Source organism: Electrophorus electricus, chromosome 8, assembly GCF_041902795.1.
Source record: "Electrophorus electricus isolate QZ-2024a chromosome 8, ASM4190279v1, whole genome shotgun sequence".
In the NCBI taxonomy this organism is placed as follows: Eukaryota; Metazoa; Chordata; class Actinopteri; order Gymnotiformes; family Gymnotidae; genus Electrophorus; species Electrophorus electricus.
The window spans coordinates 34,125,922-34,147,500 of NC_137504.1; the positions used below are offsets into that span (position 1 = coordinate 34,125,922).

At 47.7% G+C, this 21,579-nt stretch overlaps 2 protein-coding genes across 2 annotated transcripts in view; one reads left to right on the forward strand and one right to left on the reverse strand.

The window, feature by feature from the left end:
• Positions 1-757: 757 nt before the first annotated feature.
• On the reverse strand, positions 758-19,408 carry zc3h12b (zinc finger CCCH-type containing 12B). Its single transcript, XM_035527198.2, has 6 exons — positions 18,825-19,408; positions 8,243-9,123; positions 5,534-5,673; positions 5,161-5,395; positions 4,908-5,014; positions 758-4,818 (listed from the first exon to the last, which is right to left on the reverse strand). Exons 1-6 carry the CDS (start codon positions 18,996-18,998, stop codon positions 3,389-3,391), a joined length of 2,967 nt encoding a protein of 988 aa, XP_035383091.1. The 5' UTR covers positions 18,999-19,408; the 3' UTR covers positions 758-3,388.
• A 174-nt stretch (positions 19,409-19,582) lies between these two features.
• zc4h2 (zinc finger, C4H2 domain containing) overlaps positions 19,583-21,579 on the forward strand; it is a 6,696-nt gene continuing 4,699 nt past the window's right edge. Inside the window, exon 1 of the mRNA XM_027030037.3 lies at positions 19,583-19,728. Within this exon, the coding sequence (XP_026885838.2) occupies positions 19,676-19,728 (53 nt within the window). The 5' untranslated portion in view covers positions 19,583-19,675. The remainder of the gene's footprint in view (positions 19,729-21,579) is intronic.

Sequence of the window (21,579 nt, forward strand, 5' to 3'; positions counted from 1 at the left end):
AAAATCAGATCACGATGAGGTCTGTGTCACTGTCAACCAATTAAAATTCAGTGCAGTGTAGATAAACTGGGACAATTCAGACTCACTAAGTTTTTGTGTTTATAAAAGTCACACACAGGGAAGGATAAATCTCTAAGGCAGGTGAAGGGTGTGTGAACATGTTATCTAAAGGTGTTCTGTTAGTCTGTACCACTATCGTAAAACATGTCATCTCCACGGCATCTCGGTCCAAGGTCAAGTGCTTACAAAAAGAATCAAAATTTCAAAATAAAAGCCAAATTCACCAGACAGCCACATGTGTGTACATTAAAGTTCATACTGACCATAGTAGTTCATTAAGAGTATTTATAGCACACAGTAACCCAAGCAAACTGGTTGTCAAGGCAACCAATATGTATGTATGTGTGTGTGTGTGTGAGTGTGCATGCTATAGCAGCGAGATGTGTACATAATGTGCTCTTACTTGGGTGAGCTGGTACATTTGTATGTGTGCACATATCTGTGAAAGCACTACTACTGTGCAAATGTATGTGGTTAAACGTTTGTTTTCAATATTTACAAAGAAAAATATGTGTGTGTGTGTGTGTGTGTGTGTGTGTGTGTGTGTGTGTGTGTGTGTTTGGATAGGAGCACACAGTGTGTGTGCATGTCATCCCTCGATTAATACATCAGAGAGGACAAGAGAAACAGAGAGAGGGATGAGAGATCAGGTGCAAGTGTGGCTGGCTACGACATCATAGGACGTGATGACGTCACAGGCGTGTGGAGTGAAGGAGATCTGCTTGGGTTCGTACCCGCAGCACATGAGCATGAGGAGAGATCCCTGTATGTAGACGTCTGCCCAGCAGGTTAAAAGCCTTCTGTATGGGCTACACTAGTGACACATAGTGTCACTAACATTATGGCATTAATGTCTCAGTATCCTTTTAAATAAAACTAAGCTTTTTATAGAACTATATATATATATATTCATATATTTGTATATAGACGATTCTGTACAGATCTTTTTTTTTAACAATCAAGAAATAGATACAATTTGTATCAACAAGCTAAGGTCGTTTCTGGACATTTGAGGTATGATGGCTTGCTGCATATGGGGGAGGGGAATTATGACACAACAGAGGTCAGTGATGTCATAGAGAACACGGCGGAACCTCGCAATGGCCAAAGTTCCACAACCTCTCAGCGTGTTCTTTAGAACCACAGAACCTCGTAGTGTGTTCTCTCCTTCCATGCTGAGAAAAGGAACCCAGACTGCATACATTTTTCATTAAAATATAAAACACTCTGATAAACGTTACTGTAAAACATCCATACACACACCCCTCCGCCGGGTTAGAGGGATGGTTTGGATAGTTGTGTCAAATTATTCCTTTATTCCTCATCCATCCATACAACTCTAATCCAGAGTCTCCCTGTGGAATGGAAAGAGGGCAGAGGTCAGAGGTTGGGGGGGTTGGGAGGCAGCAAACGACCTGTCAGTCAAATGTGAGAAACAACCCAACGACAGCCTGGTGTTCCGCGCGTGTGTGTATCGCGCAGGAAGAAACAGGTAGGCAGTGTGTCACCTTCCCACGAGCGGTAACGGAGCCCCATCAGGGCCCCACCTGCGCTCATGAAAACAAAAAACAAACAAACAATTTTTAAAAAAAAAGGTTTCACCCAGACGCCATGAGTGTCTCTGGGTCTGTAACATTCAAAGGTTTTCTGGGATATGATAATATACACAGCAGGGCGGAGTTAGACACGTCTCCCAGCACCAATCAGAAAAGAGATGCCTGTTACAAGCACTTTGCTGAGGAGAAACCTTCCCTCCGCCCTGAACACACACACACACACATTGGTTATAATCAAGTCACAATTACATCATTAGGAGTCTTACCTGACTAATTATCCAATTAAGTGTAGAACTCTCACGGTAGTATCTCATGCATCGACTCAGAGCTGATTAAAGCTATAATCAGTACATTTTTAAAACGCTAAATTTACACGGAAACAGACAAGTGTCAACCTAATAAACTGACAAAAGTCTTACCTCTGGAAAATACTGGCGTTAAACCATCTCCTGCATGAATCGGAACGGCAGAGTGTAAGCTCGGAATTCTTCCGATCTACCACGCCAGTCCAAAAAAACACCAGACCTACGGCAACTCAACAGGACCAAAAGGACCTGGCCAGAATCACGTAAACACCTCCAAACATCCTGGAGAATTCCTAACGCTTCAATACAGTTTGTGCACAATGCAGGAGTCTAGTGTCACACGTGAAAATAAACACTTCACACACTGATCACTGCTCATGAGCTAACTGTCCCAACGGCTGAATCTCTTTATCTGGGCGTGCAGCACATTATCTGTTTGGCCTCGCGTGAGCTGCACACAGGAATCTTTGTCATGGCTTTATCTGTGCAAGGTTAAGGAGGGCCCCTCCGACAGTGTTCCGACTGGTCTGGAAAGCTCCGCCCGAAACACCACCCAAGCAGCGTAGCCGTAGCCTACTGTCGATGCTAACCTCTAAAACAAAACTGGAACCTTCACACCCGTTCATAAAAACACTCAAATGTGAACACCTGCGGTGAGATCACTCTCATATAAGGCCAGAAAAGTTCAAAAGGTCAAAGTTCGTGCTTTGAGGTACTCAAAGAGTTCACGCTGCCATCTGCAGTTTCGCCTGTTCATCAAACACATGACAGAAGAACTTTAAGTTTTAAAAAAGTTACAATATTTACACAGGTGGAGGGGACCCACCACGCCACTGGTATTGCGCAAGTTCAGTCCGGATGAGGTTTGGACTTTTCTCAGAGCTCGGACTTTTTTCTAAGAATTAATTTGCCTTTTTAAAGTCAAAACCTGTCTGCGTGTCACACGACTACTCACATCATCCTGAATATTATCAGTTCATATCCAACTGTAAGTTTGTATTACTGTTTTAATTTACCAACTAGTGGATTAGTAATATTATTATATACCGCCAGACAGCAGCTGTTCTCAGATCAGTGCTGTGGCGTAACTGACCCTCAGTGACCTTGGGTACTTTGCTTTCCTGGCCTGATATCTTAAGTGCATTTTCTGCAGTTTTGGCCAAAATTGAAATCTAAATGTCAAGAGTACAAAGAACTCAGGAAAGGCCAAACTTATTGTTGTTCCTGGTGGACGTGTCGTGAGCCTCTGTGAACTATGACCCAACCCAAACCACGGCGGTGGACGTAACACTGCGAACGCTAATCAGGAAAAAACAGGAAAGAAAAGAAACCTGGAACGACACTTAACGCTCAACAATTAAAAGCAGAACTCCAGGGTGGACAGACGTGACCGACACAATCCAGGAGCGGGAAGGAATCCAGTGGCTGTCTGCGGTGGTTGTCCTGTCCGTCCCGTGCGGCTCAGGCTCAGTGACAGGACCGGAGTTTTGTGACGATGACGGCAGCCAGCTGCTGGGGGTCCGTCATGTGGGGGTTCTTCTCCATCACCGTGTGAACGACGTAGGCTGGGAAGATGTTGCAGAGGTTGCGGTAGGTCTGGTACTGATGCTCTGGTATGGGGTGGCGTTCCTGCGGTTCCAGGGCCGGCCCAGGGGCCGGTCCAGGCCCCGCGTCCCACGGCGACCTCCAGATCTGCTCCATCTTCTCCGGCATGCTGCGGACCATCACGCGCTCGCAGCACGGCGGCAGGCCTGGTGCCAGGCCGTAGGCGGCGTACGTGTAGGGCTCGCCGGCGCAGGGCAGCGGGTCCCAGCTGGCGTGCTGCTCCCTGCACAGCGGGGGGCGCCGCTGCCGGAGCGGGTTGCTCTCGTACAGGCGCGAGTCCGAGATGCTGTCCATGCGCGTCATGCCCAGCGAGCGGCCCTGTGGCGGCGGTCCGGACGCGGGCGGGGGGTAGTCGCCCGGGCAGCTGGAGCGTGCAGCCACGGTGACGTGCTGTGCGCGGGGCAGCAGGTGGGCGGGGGGCTGCTTGCGCGGGCCGGCCTTGGGCTCGTCGGCGCCGTAACTCTGGACCCGGCTCAGAGCCTCGTGCCGGAAGCCGTGCGCAAACGCCTGAAGGCGCGTCTGAGCGGGAGAGGGCGTCTGCGGACCCTTCGGACCCTCGTCCGGGCCGCCCTCCGCGGGGAACAGCTCCCCGCCCCCGTACGAGGAGAAGGACTCCGAGGAGTGGCTCCGCCCGGCTTCCGGGCACATGCCGGGGGTCCGCGCGGGGTAGCCAGCCGGCTCAGCCTGCTCCAGGCTGCAGAAGCTGTCCTGTACGCTTCCCAGGCTGAGCGTGGAGAAGTCGCTGAGCATGGAGTAGTATCCGTGGTCGCTGACCACCGAGTCGTACTTGGGAAAGGGGTCGGCGTAGGCCATAGACGCACCCTGGCTGTTGGTGACCAGTATGGGTGGGTACTGGATGCTGCCGGCGTGCTCCAGCGAGTTGTGGGCGAAGCGGTGCGACCCGGGAACGGGGCTGCTGGCCGAGCGCGTGTTCAGCGCCCCGGCCGCGTGGCTCTTGGCCGCCGGCGCGGTGGGAACGCTGAGCGCCGTCACAAGAGACGGGACAGAACTGGCCTCAGCCTTGCGTGCTGGGCACAGGCGTTCCTCCTGCTCACACACCGCCGAGCGGATGCTCGGGTCCGACTGACGCTTGGGCGTCACACGCTTGGTCTCCCCGTCACCCCTGGCGACCGCACCGAGGGCCACGCACTTGGCGAGGGCGCCCTCGCTCATGGTCTTGACGGCAGAGAGTTTGGCGAAGGCTCGGAGCTCGTCCGCCACGGAGCGGAGCGGCTGCGCGGCTCTCTCCGGGTGGTAGTACTTACACTTATGTCCGTACGTGCACTTCTTACCTGGAGAAGCAGGAACGGAGGGAAAATGGGAACGTTAGTGTGGCCCAAACATGGAACGCCACGGCGTTCCCGACTCGTGCCGTACTCACCGTAAGGACACGGTTGCTTCTTGTGTTCCGGGACCACGGGACGTTTGCGAAGGAAGTTCTCAAGGCTGGGACCATGTCTGCCTAGTGGGTCATCAGGAGGCATGAACCTATAAACACACACACAGAAACACAGAATAAACCTACAAACCAACACACACACAGATGATGTCGAAAGAGCGTGAGACAGATGGAGCGAATCAGGAGACACAGAAGCAAGCGAGACCCTGTTTCCACGGCAACAGGGCGAGCGTACTTGTCGTTGACGAAGCTGTACATGAGAAGGCGTTCCTCGATGAACTTCTTCCACTCGGGCTTCTCGTTCTGGAGGTCTCGGTAGTTGTCGTTGGATACGATGATTCCGTCCGAGTCGCAGGCCAGCTTGACAATGAAGCGGTCGTCATAGCAAACCACCCGTCGCCCCTGGACACGCCGCGATGGGGTGAAGACCAGGATCTTCTCCTTCTCCAACTTCCTCAGGATCTCCTGGTCTGCATGTGGAGAGAGATACACGTCACATGGTGCGACCACACTCACACTCTCTCTCTCTCTCTCTCTTACACACTCACACATACACACTCCCTCTCTTACACACTCACACACACACACACACACACACACACACACACCTGTTATGGGGGCGTCAGGTCTAGACTGCTCCTTCCTCCACGCCGGTACAAAAACGGTGATGTCACGATGACCTTTCTCCAGGAACCAATCAACTGCCAGCTGGATGCCCCGGCATGAGAAAACCTCTTTGTTTCCATGGCTACAAAGCAGCATCGACAGCATGTTACACACACACACACACACACAAACACACACGCTGCTTCACATGTGCACGCACAGAGGTTCATCGTCGGAAACCCCAGCCAGGACATGTTTGTTTGTATCCATGTTGCTGGTAGGCTATAGTGTTAAATGAGATGGGGCACTCAGGGGGCATTCGGGGGGCGGGGCCAGATCATCAGCTGGGTGTAAACACGGCAGGGCCTGTGAACGTGACTGGTTAAGGGCTTCAGATGAGAAGCTGCTGCATGAACCCTGAACAGTTCTGGCCTGACTAACTTTACGGTTCTGTCTGTATCAGCTTAAACGAACAAATCCAAGATGGCGTCATTCCTGCTAGTCGTAAATAATGTTTTACTCTCGCTGAAGTGAATCTAAAGAAAAAGAAGAACTTTATATGTACAGAAACATCACTGACTAAAACAACAGAAGAAAAAAGACAGAAACAGAAAAAAGGACATTTGAATAATAATAAATGATTATATAAGATTATATTTAATAATATGAGATTATATATAATAATAATATGATTATATATATATAATAATAATAATAATATATAATAATAAATGATTATATGTAATACTAATATGATTTTGTATAATAATATGACTATATATAATAATAATAATAACAATAATAATAACAATAAATGATTATTATATTATATTATAATAATATTATATCTAATAATAATAATAATAATAATAATATGTGATTATTATATTATATCTAATAATAATAATAATAAATTATTATTATATTATAATAATGTTATATCTAATAATAATAATATATGATTATTATATTATAATAATATATCTAATAATAATAAATGATTATTATATTATAATAACATATCTAATAATAATAATAATATATGATTATTATATTATATTATAATAATATATCTAGTAATAATAATAATAATAATAATAATAATAATAAATGATTATTATATTATAATAATATTATATCTAATAATAAGACTAATAAATGATTATTATATTATAATAATATTATATTTAATAATAATAATAAATGATTATTATATTATGATAATACTATATCTAATAATAATAATAATAAATGATTATTATATTATATTATAATAATATTATATCTAATAATAATAATATATGATTTGGGCCATGGACCGATATTGGAAACGTCTTTCCTGACCATGCAGCCAGTTTTATTCTAATCAATAGTCTTACCCACAGAGTACAACGGTTTCCTTGTTTCTGCAAAACAGTTCCTCATTTTTAGAACAGAAGTCTCCTGATGTTCACCTCACACACCTCTCCCTGTCTCGCCTGTGGGAGGCAGTAAACTGTCACAAGTTCAGTGTTCAGCTGTGTATTTCTTAAACAGTAATAATTAGAATAATAATTTGTTACTCAGTTTAATCGTTTGTAGGGTTGTTTTTCATTGCTATTCATTTTTTCTCCTGATATTAGTCATAGTGCCAATTCCAGCGTGTCTAGTTTTTGTGTTTTGTTTCTATTGTCATTTTGCCGTTCTGTTTCTGTGGTTTCTGGGTCTCGGTTCAGACGTAATCGTGGTTTTAAACCGTTTTAACCAGCTTCATTAACTGGATTTGTTCAGACTCGCATCCACGCAAATGTTTTGTCGACCTGCAGCAGATGCGGAACAAATCACAATGATGTTGATACGCTGAAGGAATCACGACACGGAACCCTAGAAACATCAAAATCTCTGAAACACGGCGATCTCGGGCCTTTGTCGGGAACGCCAGGCCTTACTCAGGAACACACGGCCATACTGGGGAAAGCCAGGCCTTACTCAGGAACACACGGCCATACTGGGGAACACAAGGCCTTGCTCGGGAATGCCAGGCCTTGCTCGGGAATGCCAGGCCTTGCTCGGGAACGCCAGACTTTACTCGGGAACGCCAGACCTTACTCGGGAACACCAGACCATGCTCTGCAGAGTGGCCCGTTAGCTCTGCTCTGCACAAACACCAGAACAGTGTCGAGACAAAATCAGCTCACACCTTCATGGCTGTAAGTGATGAGGTCTGCAAGCAGAGACCCAGACCCACATCACCATCGGAGGATGACCTCACAGTGGACGTCTGAGAGAAAAGCACCTGGACATGCCAGACATCACCTCACCACTTCACCTCACTTGCTTTACAAAACAACCAGTGAACATCAGTGTGAGACACGTTTCCCGTGTGAGCTGTTCGGAGCTCTGTGGTCACGTGACCTACTGCCAGAACAAATCCCTCGTTAGTGAGTTCATCTTACAAAGATACTGGGGCCCCGTTTCTTGACATCACTGTACTGTTGATATCCTCTAAACTAAGAGTGTGTTCTGGGTGATACTCGCTACCATCCCAAGATCCTCTCCGTGATACCACACTTCTGGGAAACCCAGACCAGATCCAATTCTGATGGAGGCTCAAGCTGAGTGAAAGGGGGTGGGGTCACAGGGGGTGGGGTCATGAGAACAGGGACAGGTCGTAATGAAACCCTCCCTCCCCTCTGTCTTTGGAAACCGTGAACGTACGACGTCTGTCCTACCTCATGGCCACGTTAGATCCGTCTACAACAATCGGCCGCAGGTTGTCACACGTGTCCGTGGTCTCGTCCTCCAGTGAGGCCTCGGGGCTGACCGTCTCCTTGGCGACAGCGCGGGGGGCCAGCCCAGCGGGGCCGGCAGGCGCCGGCGCTTCCAGCTCGCCCCGGCTGCCCAGACGGACCAGCTCGGCCAGCACGTCATTGATGAGGGCGCTGGACCCCAGCTTGGCCAGGACCGCCTCTACCTGCTCACCTGAGTAGCCCAGCTTCAGCGCAAACTCCATCTTGGTTTGGTAGTCTCGATCGCTGCTGGTGTGCACCTGGCCTGTGGGGGTGGGCGGGGCCAGCGAAGGTGTCTTCTGGGCGGAGTCGGCCCGCGCATCGTCTGCACGCAGCTCTTGCAGTGTGCTGCTCTGGCTGAAGCTGGGCCGGTCCAAACACGGCGAGCGGCACAGCTGCCGGTGTGGCTTCGTCGCCATCAGGGACTCCCGCCTTTTTCCAGCCCCGCCCCCTCCCGAGCTCCTGCTCCGCGACTGCACCTCCCCTTCACTCTCTGAGCTGCTCCCATCTTCATCGCCCTCGTCTGCCTGCTCCTCCTCTTCCTCGTCCTCCTCCTCAGGGGAGGTGTGGCCGGTGGGGGCCGGGCCGGGCTGCGGGTCACGGCACCAGGCGCGCTGCTCGGACTTCAGGCGCTGCAGCATGGCGCACGCGGCCGTCACCTGGGCGACGCCGCCCTGGAGCTCCAGCGCATGCTCACGAACCTGCACCACGGCGCAGCTCTCGTACTCGATGGCGGCGCGCAAGGACTGCAGGCGTCGCGGCAACCAGAGGGCGAGTCGCTCACGGTGCCTCTGCACAGGCGAAATCAGAGACGCGATGTAGTCCTGGAGGAACGAGAGAGCGAGGGAGGCAGAGAGAAAGGAAGGAGTGGGAGAAGAACAGAGGGGGAGACAGAACGTCAAAGTGAGTGGTGATCCAACAGCCATTATTTCAGAAGAACTGACAGACCTCGAAAAGATGAGATGACTATTTCTCTGAGCTCGCACACTCCCTCTCTGCATGTAGGTGTCAAAAAGAGATTAAAAAAAAAGCACAGGGATGAAAAAGTTCAAACACACCTTGTGACCACCACCGCACACATGCGCACACTTTCACACACACTAGAAGACTAGAAGTGACATAAATAATGTTTCTACTTGTGGGCACCAAAAAGCTGACTGGGTTGCATCGGTCACCTCTCATCTAATTGACTGAAAAGAACAGCATGTAACATTCTCCCAATGACCCAAAAACAAGCCCAAATGCCTCTAATGCAAAAAAATGTTTTAAAAACTTTGATAGTATAGTTTGTGACAGAAATATACTTGTGATGGTAGTATAGTTTGAGATGGTAGTACAGTTTGTGATGGTAACTATACTAATATCATAGAGTATGCTAAGACATTAGTATAGTTTGAGATGTTAGTATAGTTTGTGATGGTTGTATAGTTTGTGATGATAATATAGTTTAAGACATTAGTACAGTTTGAGACAGCATAGTTGGTGATGTTAGTATAATTTAAGACAGTATAATTTGTGATGTTAGTATAGTTTGAGATGGTAGTAGTTTGTAATGTTTGTATAGTTTGAGACGTTTGTATAGTTTGTGATGTTAGTAGTTTGTAATGGTAGCATAGTTTGAGATGGTAGTATACTCTGTGATGGCAGTATAGTTTAAGACATTAGTATAGTTTTAGATGTTAGTATAGTTTGAGATGGTAATACAATTTGTGATGTTAGTATAGTTTAAGACAGTATAGTTTGAGATGGTAGTAAAGTTTATGAGTAAAGTTTGTGATGGTTGTATAGTTTGTGATGTTAGTATAGTTTGTGATGGTAGTATAGTTTCTGATGTTAGCAGTTTGACACAGTATAGTTTGAGATGGTAGTATAGTTTGTGATGTTAGTAGTTTGAGATGTTTAGTATAGTTTGAGACAGTATAGTTTGAGACAGTAATATAGTTTGTGATGTTAGTAGTTTTAGATGGTAGTATAGTTTGTGATAGTACAGATTGAGACATTAATACAGTTTGAGATGGTAGTATAGTTTAAAACGTTAGTACAGTTTGAGACATTAGCATAGTTTCTGATAGTATAGTTTGAAATGTTTAGTATAGTTTGTGATGTTAGTATAGTTTGTGATGGTGGTATAGTTTGAGATGGTAGTATAGTTGTGATGGTAGTATAGTTTGAGACGTTTGCATAGTTTGAGATGGTTGTACAGTTTGTGATGTTAGTATAGTTTGTGATTGTACAGATTGATACATTAATACAGTTTGAGACGGTAGTATAGTTTAAGACGTTAGTAGTTTGAGACATTAGTAGATTGAGATGTTAATCGTTTGAGACGTTTGTATAGTTTGAGACGTTTGTACAGTTTGAGACAGTATAGTTTGAGATGGTAATATAGTTTGTGATGTTAGCATAGCTTGTGATGTTAGCATAGTTTCTGATGTTAGCATAGTTTCTGATGGTAGTAGTTTGAGATGTTTGTATAGTTTGTAATGTTTGTATAGTTTGAGATGGTAGTATAGTTTGAAATGATAATATAGTTTTAAGACGTTAGTACAGTTAGACATTAGTAGTTTGAGATGGCAGTATAGTTGTGATGGTAGTATAGTTTGAGACATTAGCATAGTTTGAGATGTTAGCATAGTTTGAGATGATAATTAGTTTGAGATCTTTAGTATAGTTTGAGATGTTAGTACAGTTTGAGATGATAATATAGTTTAAGATGTTAGTACAGTTTGAGACGTTAGTATAGTTTGAGACGTTACAGATCACCCTCACTCAAAAACACACCCTTACTCAAAAGTTAATTAGTCAAATTTCCCCATTTTCTTTCCAATCCTAACACCATCAAATGCTAATACTATCATGGCCCACCCACACCGTCCACAATCCTGTATGCAGAGCGTGTAAATATCTTAAACTGTTTTATGGTTTACAGAAGCTATTAGCCAGGTACATACCCATAATCCTCCCACAGTGAAGGAACGTGTGGGAATAACTTCAAGTTTACCATCATGTCTGGCTGTTGAATTGTTTAACAGCTTGGTTTGGTCTTTGTTACTGCTCTACATTATTAACTATTATAATAATTATGATATTTAATATAGCAGCTGTATAATTATATAGTGTAGAGTGGTATTTAGCCTGCTGGCATTCAGGTCTGTTGGCTGGTCTTTAAAATGCATGCAGAGGTTAATCAGAGCTTTATGGTGGCAGTGTATTCGTAACACGTCAAAAAAGAACAAAGCAGACATGGGAGTTTGGAGGCTGCCTCTCCACCAAGAGGAATTTGGAGAGTTCTTGGGTAACATGATTATGAAACTAAGTCTCTCTGAATAACAAATGTAATGATATGCTCATTGTAATTTGTTTGATAAACCATAATTTTCGTAATCATACTTTTCGTAACACTAGTAAACTGCAGCTCTTGACTGAGATGTTCAGAGTTTGTATTTTTACAAACTCACTCTGCAGACTTGCACTCTGTGGCGTCGTTCATCAGGGTACTTCAGGTAAACAACGCTGAAAATGAATCATAGGCTGTTCTCTTTACCAGCCACATTGTTTCATTCTGGGTTTTTTTTCTCAGATCAGATTTGCTGTCTTGACAGTTTACATTCATAATTGCAAGTGGCCTGTATCAGTCTGTAATGTGAATTCATCTGTTCTGCAAAGCGGGATGCGTGTGCACACTGATACGTTTTACATAAGTCACCTGCGTTAGTGCCAACAGAAAACACTACATTTCTGAGACGATGTCATATTTCTGAGATGACTTATGGTATTAAAACAGGCAAAATTGACATTCTTGGAGCTCACGTATATTTCACACCATGCCCTTATGAGCCGACATGATCAGGACAGTCCTGAAAGAATCAGATCTGTGTCACATTAAGGAAAAAAGTCAACTTTGAGTCACTTCTACCTGATAAGATCAGAGTAGAGCTATGGCATTCACAGACACCACCTCACGCACTGAAGAGACAGCCATGTCTCCAGTCCTGCTGGCCCATATCTGTCCTGAATCAGTCCTGCAGTCCCACATATGTCCTGAATCAGTCCTGTAGTCCCATATTTGTCCTGAATCAGTCCTGTAGTCCCACATATGTCCTGTGTCAGTCCTGCAGTCCCACATCTGTCCTGAGTCAGTCCTGTAGTCCCATATCTGTCCTGAGTCAGTCCTGTAGTCCCACATCTGTCCTGTGTCAGTCCTGTAGTCCCACATCTGTCCTGTGTCAGTCCTGTAGTCCCACATATGTCCTGAGTCAGTCCTGCAGTCCCACATATGTCCTGAGTCAGTCCTGCAGTCCCACATATGTCCTGAGTCAGTCCTGTAGTCCCATATCTGTCCTGAGTCAGTCCTGTAGTCCCATATCTGTCCTGAATCAGTCCTGTAGTCCCATATATGTCGTGTTGTTCATTGCTGGCGTTGCAGTGACCAACACTTTTATTGTTCACTGGAGTGTTAGTCTAGAAATGTAATTAGAAACAGTATAAACCTTCATTACAACGTACATATGCGAGAGAGAGAGAGAGAGAGAGAGAGAGAGAGAGGGAGAGAGGGAGAGAGAGAGAGGGAGAGAGGGAGAGAGAGAGGGAGAGAGAGAGAGAGGGAGAGAGAGAGAGAGAGAGAGAGTGCACACGTCTGCGTAATTCTGTTTATGTGAAAAGTACTGTAGTGTAGGCTGTAGTTTGAACTGTGTGTGTGTGTGTGTGTGTGTGTGTGTGTGTGTGTGTGTGTGTGTGTGTGTGTGTAAGGTGAGATCACCATCCAGCTATGAGAGGCTTCTCCATGCTCATGACACTGGTCGCCTAGCAACACAGTCCTGTCATCAGCTAACTGCTTTTTAGCAGTCACGACTAACACAAAACACTGAACATGCACACACACACACACACACACACACACACACATACATACACACACACACACACACACATTCACCCTCACACGCACTCACACACACACTCACACATGCACACACACACGCACACACACACGCACACACACACACAATGTTGATTTTTCCTCATGATATGGTTGTGTTTACTTGCCCATCACATTGCTCCATGTAATTCTAGCATTTATGTGTCTGTGTGTGTGTGTGTGTGTGTGTGTGTGTGTGTGTGTGTCTGTGTGTGTGGGTGAGTGTGTGTGGGTGTCTGGGTGAGTGTGTGTGACTGTGTGAGTGTGTGTGAGTGTGTGTGTGTGTCTGTGAGAGAGAGCAGAATAACAGCACTGGAAATTACAAGCTTATGACATCAGGGGCTTTCTCTCTCCCCGCCTCCCCCTCCCCTCTCTCCCCCCCTCCCCCTCCCCCTCTCCCCCTCCCCCTCTCCCCGGATTTCCTCCTCCACCATGACATGACTATTGCAGGAGTCGTGACGCTGGGTTTCCAGTGCTGTGGTCCCCAGGGTCGTGATCCACTCTTAGATGCTGCAGCGCTCCCACCTAACAGCTGACTCCAGGTCAGCATGCAGCACATACCTCTGCTGAGCTTGACAGCACCGCTCCGTAACGGCTGACTCCAGGTCAGCATGAAGCACAGCAGCCTCTGCTGAGCTTAGCAATGCTGCTGTTCCAACAGCTGATCTCAGATCAGCTTTAGTCAGTGGTCTCTGCTGTTGTCAGCAGGAGCCCTTCTTAATAACTGATCTCAGATCAGTGTAAAGTCAACCCCTTTTTTAGTGTGTGGTTTTATTTTGACTTGTTTGTATGTTCTGGTGCCATCTGCAGCATGTGCAGTAGAGCTGTAACTCCGTGTTCGTTTGCATGGAACCCGATAAAAAAAGTGCTGGTTGCAGGTTTATAGTGTAATTTACACACTTCAGTGAGTGGAGGCAGGAACACAGTCTACGTGGCATCTGGAAATCTGAACACAGAAATCTGCACAGAGCCACTTACGACCACAGCTACTCATCACAACCACAGCTACTCTCACAAGCACAGCACCTTTTATGATCACAGCTTCACTTAAAACCACAGCTTCACTGCAACTAGTGTTTTTCCAGCCCTTAATTAGAAACTGTGCTGAAGTGACTACAGCCACCACACACCTATTCTTCTAGAAAAGCTACATCTCATCTTTTCCTTCTTAATATCAACAAAGACCAAGGTGACAGTCTCACCTGAACAAGATTTCATGTGCGCATAAAATTTACATGTATATTTACAGCACTTAGCGAACACTTGTATCCAGGCAACTCACACACATTATCCAGACACCAGTACATGTTCTCCTTGAGAATCAAACCCCTGACCTTGTAAACTACAACACAACCACACGTCTGTGTCCAACTACCCTGTTTACAGAACTCTGGAGTCTAGAAGCTACAGCCGGTTTCTGCTGGACTGTGATTCTTCAGAAGAGGCTCAAACAAACACTTCTGGTGTGGAAGGCAGTTGGACTCTCACACAACCACCTGTAAGTCACAGTTTAGGGTCTGAACAGTGCGAAGATCCAGTACAGCTGGAGGACCAGTAATCTAGAGATCTGCTCTAGCACACGAATAGCTCTAGATAACCAGCAACCCAAGGATCAGCTCTAGAGTTCCAGTAATCTAGAGATCTGCTCTAGAGTATCACTAACAATGTACATTGATGCTGGCGCAGCAGCAGGTGTGTGTGTGTGTGTGTGGAGAAATCAGATTTAGAATAAAGGGGTGCAGGATCTGTTCTGAGATCAGCTCTAGAGCCGTTACATGTGATATGCTGGCACTGAGGCCTTGTAACAACCAGCCCTGCACAAGTAGAGGCGATATCACAGGGTGAGAATGTCTCTCTGTAACCAAGCAGTTAACCTCTGTGAAGAGACCACACCTGAGTGGTAGAAAGTTAAACAACCTGACACATCTCTCTCTCTCTCTCTCTCTCTCTCTCTCCCTCCCTCCCTCTCTCATGCTTCTTGTTGTTAACACATTGTATGATGCCAAGCACATGCCAGGAGTCACAGATTTCTAAATGTTTCATCTCCACTTTAACTGTCTCTTAAACCGTTGATTTAGAATCTTGGTGCTTTCACCAGGGTGTGTCTAGACATGCCAACGCTACAGTTCAGCTGGATCTTGCTCACCCTCTCTCCTCCTCTCTAGACCCTCTCTCCCCCTCTCTAGACCCCCTCTCCCTCTCTCCTCCTCTCTAGACCCCCTCTCTCCTCCTCTCTAGACCCCCTCTCTCCCCCTCTTTCCTCCTCTCTAGACCCCCTCTCTCCCCCTCTCTAGACCCCCTCTCCCTCTCTCCTCCTCGCTCCTCCTCTCTAGACCCCCTCTCTCCTCCTCTCTAGACCCTCTCTCCCCCTCTCTCGACCCCCTCTCTCCTCCTCTCTCCCCCTCTCTAGACCCCCTCTCTCCTCCTCTCTAGACCCTCTCTCCCCCTCTCGACCCCCTCTCTAGACCCCCTCTCTCCCCCTCTCTAGACCCCCTCTCCCTCTCTCCTCCTCTCTAGACCCCCTCTCTCCCCCTCTCTCCTCCTCTCTAGACCCCCTCTCTCCCCCTCTCCCTCTCCTCCTCTCTAGACCCCCTCTCCCTCTCTCCTCCTCTCTAGACCCCCTCTCTCCCCCTCTCTCCTCCTCTCTAGACCCCCTCTCTCCCCCTCTCTCCTCCTCTCTAGACCCTCTCTCCCCCTCTTGACCCCCTCTCTAGACCCCCTCTCTCCCCCACCCAGACACACCCCCCTCTCTCCTCCTCTCTCCTCCTCTCTAGACCCTCTCTCCCCCTCTCTAGACCCCCTCTCCCTCTCTCCTCCTCTCTAGACCCCCCTCTCCCTCTCTCCTCCTCTCTAGACCCCCTCTCCCTCTCTCCTCCTCTCTAGACCCCCCCTCTCCCTCTCTCCTCCTCTCTAGACCCCCTCTCCCTCTCTCCTCCTCTCTAGACCCCCCTCTCCTCCACCCAGACACCCCCCCTCTTCTCCTCTCTAGACCCCCTCTCCTCCTCTCTAGACCCCTCTCTCCTCCTCTCTAGACCCCCTCTGTCCTCCTCTCTAGACCCCCTCTCCTCCTCTCTAGACCCCCTCTCCTCCTCTCTAGACCTGTCCCTCATCTCTTGTTTTTCTGTTCTCTGTCTTCACCTCCTTCATAACAAGGCCACCATTCACACACACACACACACACACGCGCACGCACACACAGGAGTTTATGCTGGCTTGTTTCGTAGCAACAAGTGGAGTGAGCTGTGCTTTAGAGCATTGCAGTAGGTCTTTCTGAGGCCTGTGGTGAAGCTGAGTACAGACCCTCCAAAGAATAAAGACCCTCCACAGGTGTGTAGAGTAGGGCTGCAGTAATGTATTGTTTTAGTAACTGAGTATTCTATTATTATTATTAATATTCAAACTATTTTTAAAAGTATCCATTATAATTTTTCACACGACATTTTTATTTTTCACATTTTTCAACGTGAAACGTGCAGAACGTACATTTGTGAATTGAGTCAAGAAACATTATTTTGAATGGCAAGCACAGAATAGTTTGGTTCACACACATGAAAAATATAAACCAGTTAAAACAAATGAAAAAACAAAAATGCCATTTGCTAAGTGGGTCTTAACATCTGTGCAGAAAGAGGTTTTGAGAACAGTAGCTAGATGTCTCAGAACACAGAAGTATATTCCTTCCTCAGTGCATAAAAGGTGACACCCAAACTACGAATCTGTTCATTCATTCATTCTAAATACGACTGTAGGTAATGTAACTCACTCCAGACTGTTTACTATAAATACCTGCTGTATAGATCCAGGAATGGAAAAGTCAACATCTCTGCTAATAAACTCCAGTATTTCACAATCTCACCTACATGGCAACGTAGCTACTCTGACGGCTAACCCTCCAGAAAATAGCAGTGACATGACTGCACGACCTTCAGAGTCAGGCGCGATCGCTTGGCTGTGTGAACCTCTCCTGTCTCTGCAGTGATTACCCAGTAGTCTCCATCGCTTGCTAATGATTCAAGAAAATACAATACAATACTTCAAAAGAGTACAGACCCTCCATATAGGAGTACAGACCCTCCATATAGTAGCACAGACCCTCCATATAGGATATAAACAGACCCTCCATACAGGATACATACAGACCCTCCATATAGGATATAAACAGACCCTCCATACAGGATACATACAAACCCTCCATATAGTAGCACAGACCCTCCATACAGGATACATACAGACTCCCATATAGGAGCACAGACCCTCCATATAGGATACATACAAACCCTCCATATAATAGCACAGACCCTCCATACAGGATACATACAGACTCTCCATATAGTAGCACAGACCCTCCATATAGGAGCACAGACCCTCCATACAGGATACATACAGACTCTCCATATAGTAGCACAGACCCTCCATATAGGAGTACAGACCCTCCATATAGGAGCACAGACCCTCCATACAGGATACATACAGACTCTCCATATAGTAGCACAGACCCTCCATATAGTAGCACAGACCCTCCATATAGGAGCACAGACCCTCCATATATTAGCACAGACCCTCCATATAGTAGCACAGACCCTCCATACAGGATACAAACAGACCCTGCATATAGGATACATACAGACCCTCCATATAGTAGCACAGACCCTCCATATAGTAGCACAGACCCTCCATATAGTATGAGTACAGAACCTACATACAGAATACATACAGACCCTCCATATAGTAGCACAGACTCTCCATATAGGATACATACACAAAACATGTGCTGACTGGATTTTGGGGGTAATGTGGTCTGGTTCCACATCTCTCCGTTTCCAGGTTTCCCCTGGGAGGACCGTACGGTGTTGAAGGAGCGTCCCTGTCTTTAAAGTCCTGTTCACTCCACACCGATGTGATAACACATACAGCTCGCTTTGGACATGCCGCGTTTATGTGCTTCACGCGGAGTATTCCGTTACCCACGAGACCCCTGCAGGACGTAGCCGAGCGTGACGCCTTTGTGCGCTGCACCGGAGCTCCGAGGCACCGGGCTCTGACGCTGCCGCATGACCTGTCACGTGCCTCCGCACGGACCTCAACTTTGGCCTGTTAGTGTTTTGTTGTCAAACTTCCTGCGGTGGACGCAGTGGCACGTGCACAACACTGGCAAAACGCGACCCAAACAATCCATCCAGGAAACACCTGATGCGGTAGAGTGAAGCGAGCGTGCGTGTGCTCGTGTAATCAGTTATTTTTCGAGGTGTGCAAAACGCTGCTTGTAAGTGCATTTACCGACATATGCAAGCATTTGCCAACAGCACGACAACACAGTTCAAAGCCCAGCCGGACTCTGCAAACACGGGCAGAGCACAAGTCGTGAGCATCGCGTCACACCACGGCGAGGAACACTAACAACGGTAACCGGGCTGGAGTGTTTTCCGGCAGGTAAAGCATTAACGGACACCGTCGCTGCACGCTAGATGCTGTAAGAGAAACCGCGTGAGTGGAAATATCCCCAGATCTTAATGCTTAGGTCTGCGAGCCAGGCTCACGAGCTGAGCTGGGCCACAGAGCGGTCCTAACGCTGAGACCACACACACACACACACACACACACACGTACCTTCGCCTTGTGGCAGTCTTCCTCTTTACCATTGTCGATGGTCACACTGCAGCTCGCGTCGCTAGCACCGGCGGTGCCGCAGCTCACCCTCACGCGGAAAACCCGCTCGATGTGCGTGATGGAGCGCTGTAGCAAGGGGCCTGCACTCGCGGGCGCTGCGATCTCCAAACGCATTTATTATAGCGGATAATCAACGCGAGCGGCGATCACGACGCGCTGCGGGCGCGCGGGGCGGACCTCCTCGGCCTCGCCTCACGGGTTGAGCCGTCGCGGCGGAAACGAAAGGCGGGATTCACGGTTTTGCGCGGCCGACCATCACGCCGAACCGTCCGCACTGGCCGAATCCCTTCACCAGCTCGTGCCTACGCCACAGCAGCCCGGCTGCCTCCCACTGCTCGTCTCTTAGCAACAAGTCGGACGCCCCCTGTCGGACGCCCCCTGTCGCAAGTCTGGCTGCAGGAGCCGTGCGTGTCGCGCATCCTTGCCGCACGCTCGCAGCGCTGCTGCTACCGTAGCACGTGGGCGGCCGGGACACCGGCGGTGCAGCTATGCACTGTTAGACACGCGCGTCAACGTCAGTGCACGTGCACTGCCATGCACGCGGGCCGAAATGAGCAGATTAGTAGAACTGATCTGAGAATTGATCGGTGACGTGGCGGACCGTTAACCACGCTTAGTCGGAGCGAGGACCCTTGTCTTCGCGGTACCGTGTTTACAAGCGTCGCCTTGCAACTCGCAAAGGTTGGTGGGAAGTTGAGTTTTCATGCTCGTTTAGAGCCACTGCCTTCATCCACAGCTGGTGAGCACCTCCGTACTCAGTTCTTACGAGTCGCTCACGTTAATACCTCGGGATGGCGGACGAACAGGAGATTATGTGCAAGCTGGATAATATTAGAGAAATAAGGTGAGTTGTTTGGTCGTTGAGAATGTCGCTGGTTTAGCTGAGCTAAGACGCAGGTTTGGTCGTGAACAAGTGGTGAGTTTGGTTTGGACGTAGCGCAGCCAGACGCTTGGCTGGTTAGGGTTAACCGAGCCTTGGTTAGGGTAAGGGTTCACACAGCCTGGGTTAGGGTTAGGGTTAACACAGCCTGGGTTAGGGTAAGGGTTCACACAGCCTGGGTTAGGGTTAGGGTTCACAGCCTGGGTTAGGGTAAGGGTTCACACAGCCTGGGTTAGGGTAAGGGTTCACACAGCCTGGGTTAGGGTAAGGGTTCATACAGCCTGGGTTAGGGTTAGGGTTAACACAGCCTGGGTTAGGGTTAGGGTTCACAGCCTGGGTTAGGGTAAGGGTTCACACAGCCTGGGTTAGGGTTAGGGTTCACACAGCCTGGGTTAGGGTTAGGGTTCACACAGCCTGGGTTAGGGTTAGGGTTAACACAGCCTGGGTTAGGGTTAGGGTTAACCGAGCCTTGGTTAGGGTAAGGGTTCACACAGCCTGGGTTAGGGTTAGGGTTCACACAGCCTGGGTTAGGGTAAGGGTTCACACAGCCTGGGTTAGGGTAAGGGTTCACACAGCCTGGGTTAGGGTTAGGGTTAACCGAGCCTTGGTTAGGGTAAGGGTTCACACAGCCTGGGTTAGGGTTAGGGTTCACACAGCCTGGGTTAGGGTAAGGGTTCACACAGCCTGGGTTAGGGTTAGGGTTAACACAGCCTGGGTTAGGGTAAGGGTTCACACAGCCTGGGTTAGGGTTAGGGTTAACACAGCCTGGGTTAGGGTAAGGGTTCACACAGCCTGGGTTAGGGTTAGGGTTAACGCAGCCTGGGTTAGGGTAAGGGTTCACGCAGCCTGGGTTAGGGTAAGGGTTAACACAGCCTGGGTTAGGGTTAGGGTTCACACAGCCTGGGTTAGAGTAAGGGTTAACACAGCCTGGGTTAGGATAAGGGTTAACACAGCCTGGGTTAGGGTAAGGGTTAACACAGCCTGGGTTAGGATAAGGGTTAACACAGCCTGGGTTAGGATAAGGGTTAACACAGCCTGGGTTAGGATAAGGGTTAACACAGCCTGGGTTAGGGTTAACACAGCCTGGGTTAGGGTTAGGGTTAACACAGCCTGGGTTAGGGTTAACACAGCCTGGGTTAGGGTTAGGGTTAACACAGCCTGGGTTAGGGTTAGGGTTCACACAGCCTGGGTTAGGGTAAGGGTTCACACAGCCTGGGTTAGGGTTAGGGTTAACACAGCCTGGGTTAGGGTTAGGGTTAACACAGCCTGGGTTAGGGTTAGGGTTAACACAGCCTGGGTTAGGGTTAGGGTTAACGCAGACAAACATGCCACAATAGCCTAACCAGGTAGCTTCAAACACTGCCCATGCATTGGCTCGCAGATTTCTTACACACTTATTACATATTTATTACTGTAAATCAATGTGTGGCTTCAGGACCATGGAACGTATCTGAACTACATTTATATCATGCATGTGTCAGGAAATAGAAAAACATCCTCAGTCCCTCACGTTCACAGGAGTGAGCAGGTGGGTATGGCACGTTGCGTGAGTTTGAACTACGGATCAGGGTCACGTTTTAATATTCACAAGATAAAAAAATTGCTGTCTTAGCGGGGGATGAGGTGTAATATGTGCACCTGGGACGTGTGTTTAATGTATTAAAGTATATGGGTAAACACTGGAAATATGATGCACCCAGACACAAACAGGTCCAGAATTGTGATTCCTGTGATGTATAATTGAACTAAATTGTGTATTAGGTTAAATGAACTCGCCTGTGCTTTAAACCTGGACTGAGTTATACTTCTGAGTTA

Coding starts and splice junctions, on each gene's coding strand:
- zc3h12b (XM_035527198.2), bottom strand. CDS start 18,998: ATGCGTTTGGAGATCGCAGCGCCCGCGAGTGCAGGCCCCTTGCTACAG. Junction 5,015..5,160: donor TACAGCTTCGTCAACGACAA/GTACGCTCGCCC, acceptor GTGTGTTTATAG/GTTCATGCCTCCTGATGACC. Junction 4,819..4,907: donor GAAGCAACCGTGTCCTTACG/GTGAGTACGGCA, acceptor CTGCTTCTCCAG/GTAAGAAGTGCACGTACGGA.